Genomic DNA, 5,980 nt, shown 5'->3' with positions numbered 1-5,980 from the left:
CTGTGGCTGCCGGGCCTGGTCCGGGAAAGCGGGCGGCGCGTTGAAGAAGGCGAGAGGCGCCGGGATCTGTCCATCGATCGGCACCGGCAGCGCGTTCCTGCCGAAATTTCACGGGCATTAGGAAGGGGATTTTAGCGCGACTCGTCTTACCGCAGGAAAACGGACGGAGAAATGGCACGGGGCCGAAATTGAGATGGGGCACCTGAAGGAGAGGGGCGCCGGCGGTTGCTGCTGCTGCTGCGGTGGCGGCGCCGCGGGGTGGGGCTGCTGGAGGTGGTGGTGGGAGAAGAAGGCCATGGCGAGAGGAAGGTGCGCGAGAGGGGAAAGGGGCAGGTCGCCTCGTCGGAAAGGGAGGAGAGAGAAGGCGGAATTGGGCTCTGTACTGAGTGCCGGCAAATAGTGTGATTTGGGTTTGGTTTACTTCAAGTAGATGTGCAGTTGACATGTGGGGTCATGAACCTTGGAGCCCACATGTCGGTTCGATATTTCTGCGTTCCCCGTGCTTCATTAGATTTTGAGATGTATTTTGTTGTAAAGCCCTTCGTATTGTTCCTAAATCTACTATTTTCCCTCAATATATACTCCCTCCGTTCCTGAATATAGGTCTTTTTAAAAGATTTTAATATGGACTATATATTGAATCTCACTCTAAAATCCGTCTATATACATACGTATCTAATCCATATTGTAATCTCTAAAAAAACTTATATTTAAAAATAGAGGGTACGCACACAAGTTATTGCGTTGTATTCGTATAGACAATATTTACAGGATTCAATGAATGTAAAATCAAAGAGAAAAACAAAGTTTGATGCAGATGTATTTTCGCACAAAAAGCACAACAATTTGTGCACAAAGAGATAAAGCACGACACATAATCTTTCCCCCTTTTTGATTTGTGTGTTGTAGAGGAGGTCGTGATAGATGGCTAGAATATATGAAACATAGCTTTGCTTTCATTTCAAATTAGAAGGGTTTGGCGCGCTTTGTCGCTTGTTGGTGTTGTTGGATTTTATAACTTTTTTTCTCTCTTTGTTTCAAAATATAATGTGTATTATATTTTTTAAGTCAAATCTCTTTAAGTTTGACCAAATTCATAGAGAAATATATCAATATCCATGATATAAAATTGCTACCATTAGATTCATCATGAAATGAATTTTCATATTTTAATTATTTAGTATTGTTGGTGTCGATATTTTAGGCTTTAAACTTGGTCAAAGTTTAAATTTTAGTCTTTTCAAGAAACTAATATACCTTATTTTTTGGAAATGAGGGAGTATTTGGTTTGGCAAGTGAGGGAAATGATGGAGTGTGATTTCCTTTTATCACGACGCGGTGTTTTGGTGTAGCTTCGCGGTGTGTTTCTGTATTATCTGCTAATAAATTCATACTTATGTGGAAAAAGTTATGCGCCCCTGACTACATGTACTATATTGGTGCTACAGTATCGCATGTTAGCGCTTATTTTTTTCTGGGTGGTGAGGGGGTGCGCGGGGTTGATATGTTTTTATAGGTCAGTTGTTGTCGATTGATTTGAACAATCAATGACCCGGTCAAAATCATGAACTAAATCCAAAATTGAATATCTCAATCAACAAGAAAGCTTCAAAATTAGGGAGCGTAGTGAATTAAAAAATTAAATAAGAAAGTTCCTTGAAATTTTTTGACCTGGTCAAAATCGGGTGATCCAATTATAAATTGAAGACTTCAGATGATATGAGGCCTTAAAAATTAGGGAGCATAGTGAATAGGAAGCATAGTAAATTAAAATAATTGAACAAGAGAGCTCCTTGAGAAATAATTGACCGGGTCAAAATCGGATGACTCAATTCTAAATTGGAGGCCTCAATTGACTATGAAGCCTAAAACATTGGCAAGCATTGTGGATTAAATATTAGAGAGCATAGTGAATAGGAAGCATAGTTAATTAAAAGAATTGAATAAAAGAACTCCTTGAGAAATCGTTAACCCGGTCAAAATCGGTTGACCCACTACTAAATTGGAGACCTCAATTGACTATGATGCCTTAAAAATTAAGGGGTATATTGAATTAAAGGAATTAAATAAGAGAGCTCGTTGAGAAATCGTTGACCTGATCAAAATTGTGTGATCAAAATTCAAATTGGAGACCTCGATTGAATCAGAGGGCTCCAAACTTAGGGAGCTTAGTGTTATAAAAGAAAAGATTCTATAGTAGCCCAAAGGTGTTTCACCGAATTACTTCGTGGCTGTTATTGTAATACTATACAGAGAAAGAATTTTCTTTAATCACATGACTAGAGAAAATAGGATTAAGGTAACACGGATCATACCAGAAACCAAGAAAAATCCTTATTACAAAAAATAATAATTTTGGACGTTGCACCTAATTTTCCCAAAACTCAAAATTTTGGATATTTAAATGGTGCACTTTGGACGAGTGGTTCAGCTATAGGTTTTGCATTTTAGAATAGATAAATAGAAAACTAATAAAATCCTGAAACATTTTTTCTAGGGTTTCTTGAGAGAGGCGACCTGGAGGCGACTTGCACCCCCTCGAGCCACCAGTGTCGCTGCGGATTCCGTTGGCCTTTGTCGTCTACTGCGGTAGGGGGGATATGGGGGATCCCGGATCCAAATGTCTTGACCGTGTCTCGTAGAGTCTTCAAGTTCTTCGTTGTCGGTGGAGTTGGGCAACATCAACGATGGGAATAATTATTCCTCGACTTTTTCCATGTAGAAGTTGCATCGATGAGTCCATGGATGGTGTCAAACGTCGGGCACTTGGTCTGGTGTGATTAATGCTTGTTCACGACAGCGGCCACATGTGGAGGAGATGGTGTTGCCATGTTATTTTGTTCTCTAGGTCCATATCAATCCAATGAAGCTCAACCAGAGACGGCTTTGTCGAGGAACTTGTAAGGTTGTGTTCCCCTCCTTTGTCTGGTTGGAGTCGAGATTATCCTCTAGCCCTCATTTCCGACTTCTCCATGACGATGATTTACCCAATTCATGGGCACCATTGTCTTCTGGTCTACATAGATGACTTCCCGTCCAGTGCTTCTACAAGCTTATGGGTTTGAACCAGGTTACTCCGGTGAGACGGAGGCCTAGAGACGGTAATGATATTTTTTCATGACACATCATCTATGGATGCAGAAGGAACACAATGCTGATTTGGCAAGGACTTGCACGTAATTTCTTACTATCATAAGAAGGTTTCTTGTGAGGGATGATATTTAACATATGGCCTTTCAAAAATACTTGCTTGCTCTCGTAAAAAAAAGACTTGCTTGGCTCGTTTTACCAAAAAAAAATAGGTTTATCGATAGAGTCCTATCCTGAAACCTGATATACGCATGAAGACACTAAAAACATGTCACTGTGAATTTTGAACTCAAAATATAAATGTATAATGTTAATCCAAACTTTTCATGCAGTGTTCTTATATACAGTAAAGAAGAAAAGCATGACATTGTGAAGAAAAATGACGATAAGAGCTTCACGCTATTCATTCAAATTTTAGACATACACCATGCAACTGAAATCCCTTCCCTATTACTCTAAAATCGGCTCTTAATGCAACATCCATATTAAACCACTCCAACAAACACCAATTTACTAAAAAAAGTATCTAACGAAATCGAAAGAAGTTCTTTTAGGATAAAACAAAAGGGTTCGCAAATAAAAGCGCTAGTGCCACAACTAGTCCATAAATTGTTAAAGCTTGCATAGAAGCTAGACTAAGGAATGAACCTAAAAAGACAAATTGTTGGATTATATCGAGGATGGATCATGTTCATTAGATCTTGACAATTGGGCCTATGAACAATTGAGTCCTTTGGTCAAATAACTCACCCCTCACTGAAATGATGTTTCTTGTTTCTTTGTGGAAAGACACATCCCTTAGTGAAAAATATCTTTTAATGGAAAGACAGTCTCTTGGTGAAATGACCTCTCTTCGTGGAAAGACATATTAGAAAAGAACGAAGGAAGCGGAAATGCCTAATGGAGCTCGAGCTCCATGGAGCCCTTTATTTGAAAAGTTCAAAATTAAAAAAATTAAGTTTCTAAAAATTCTGAAAAAATACTCATATACATATGGATGTACACTACTTCTCTACGAAGTTTCATGATGAAATACCTTTTTATGCGAGCTAGACAAAAATGACAAAACGGCGTATTTCTAATACATATGGAGTACTATTCACTATAAAATTACATGATTTTGGTTTTTTTGTACAGGGCACATAAAAATGTATTTCGCGATAAATTTCGCACACATCTACTATTCATCTATAAGTACTTGTATTTATTTTCAGACTCTTTTTTTAAATTAAAAGGTTGATTTTTGAATGTTTGAAAATTTCAGGCTCCATGGATCCTGAGAGCAAAAGATCCACTCTTCGAAAAAATCACGGCAATTATTAGATCAAAACATTACCAAATCTTGTGTATAACTTCCTGACTGATGCGACCACTGAAATTGCCTTAATTATGTGAGAAAAATATTGTACCAAAATTTAACATTTTTAGTTTGTTATGGACTTCAACGACATTTCAAATTTGTATTTTTAGGGAAACATTTGACCTTTGTAACTCTGTACTTAAAAGTGTAATTTTTATATAAATATTTCAAAATAAACATTTGTAGAACAGTTTAATAATTCCCTGTAGCAAAGCGTGGGGTTTACACCAGTTTCAAGAACCAAGTTATAGCCATTTTCCAGACACACCAATGTACAAAAGAGAAGTCATTGTTCATTCTCTAGCTGCAGACCTTACATGAATCGGTTGTTTTCTGAAACGAACCATCTTGGTCGAAAGTGCAAAGTTGTAGTGAGTACTGATCCCACTAGTCCAAAGTGCAATAGTGACAAAATACCAAAACTGAAGTGAAACAAACTCATCAAAAATTAAAACGAGGCACGGTCCATGCAATAGTTCTTTTATCAAATTGTTGGGAACCCATGACCTCATGGTCACAAGGCAGCAGCTTTACCACTGCGCCAAGGCTCCCCTTCATGAAACTGAGATAAAGAAAAAATATTATATAAATACTCTACAGGATCTCCACAAGAAATATTTCTATGGATTAAAACCTACAGAAATTGTAAGTAATTCAACCCATCGAGATTAGTTTTTTCCTTTTGAATTCAAAAATAAACGTTTCGGGTGGTTCCATAACCATTTATTATATCTGTATGTTTTGCAGAAGTCATGTTTCACAGGGGTTTTCTAGATCAGGACAAGATACAACCTTGGCTCTTAAGTTCCCGGCTTTCAACTCGACTACTCTATTGGGTTAATGGAAATACTATGTAAGGCAAAAGGCTTTTTAGGCCTTCTTGTTGGTCTCACTGGCACACATTGATCCATGTTATTTTTTGGGGTTGTGTCTATTTAGAGTTTGTTTAGGTTTGGTCCGCACCAAAACAATGCTTTGCGCCCAAGTGATGCTCATCAACACAATAGACCCCGCTCAAAAAAAAATAGACATAAAATGTTTGAGCATGAGCTGTTCACATGAACCATTTCAGCAAGTACAACATACCATCACTGTTTACAAAGGTACATCTAATTTTAGCATTCAAAGTTTGTTGACAAAGGCGATTTTGTTTCAAATTGCCTTAGGTACGATTAACATAAGGATATTAATTTACATAGTAAATTTTAGTTTCTTTGCTACGTGCTCCTTGGTCGAAGTCCAGGATATTAATTTACATAGTAAATTTTAGTTTCTTTGCTACGTGCTCCTTGGTCGAAGTCCAAACTTATCGTTATGGGGTTAAACTTCTGGTATGTAAGTAAATGATAAGGAGTAGGACAGCGGTTTGCTTGCTGACCCAACCGATATAAGAATCATGAACACTTTCCTCCTAGAACAGTTTCATTTTCAGTTTTTCTACTCTTGTTTTCAGTTGGAGTTTACAGGACTATCAGATAACCATGGTAAATTTCACGTTGTTCCAACTATTTCCTCGCTGAATTCGACAAA

The 5,980-nt window shown here is 37.8% G+C and overlaps 1 protein-coding gene across 2 annotated transcripts in view; it reads right to left on the bottom strand.

The window, feature by feature from the left end:
* The window catches only part of LOC119285194 (probable BOI-related E3 ubiquitin-protein ligase 3), a 5,678-nt gene extending 5,292 nt beyond the window's left edge, over positions 1 to 386 (bottom strand). For both annotated transcript variants that reach the window (XM_037564427.1, XM_037564428.1), the window contains exons 1-2: positions 203 to 386; positions 1 to 97 (exon numbers count right to left, since the gene is read on the bottom strand). In XM_037564427.1, coding sequence (XP_037420324.1) covers positions 1 to 97; positions 203 to 297 — 192 coding nt within the window. In that variant the 5' untranslated portion in view covers positions 298 to 386. The remainder of the gene's footprint in view (positions 98 to 202) is intronic.
* Between the last annotated feature and the right edge of the window lie 5,594 nt (positions 387 to 5,980).

Source organism: Triticum dicoccoides, chromosome 4A (assembly GCF_002162155.2).
Source record: "Triticum dicoccoides isolate Atlit2015 ecotype Zavitan chromosome 4A, WEW_v2.0, whole genome shotgun sequence".
Lineage (NCBI taxonomy): Eukaryota > Viridiplantae > Streptophyta > Magnoliopsida > Poales > Poaceae > Triticum > Triticum dicoccoides.
The sequence above is the reverse complement of the archived record's forward strand: the minus strand, read 5'-3'. Positions and strand labels throughout refer to the sequence as shown.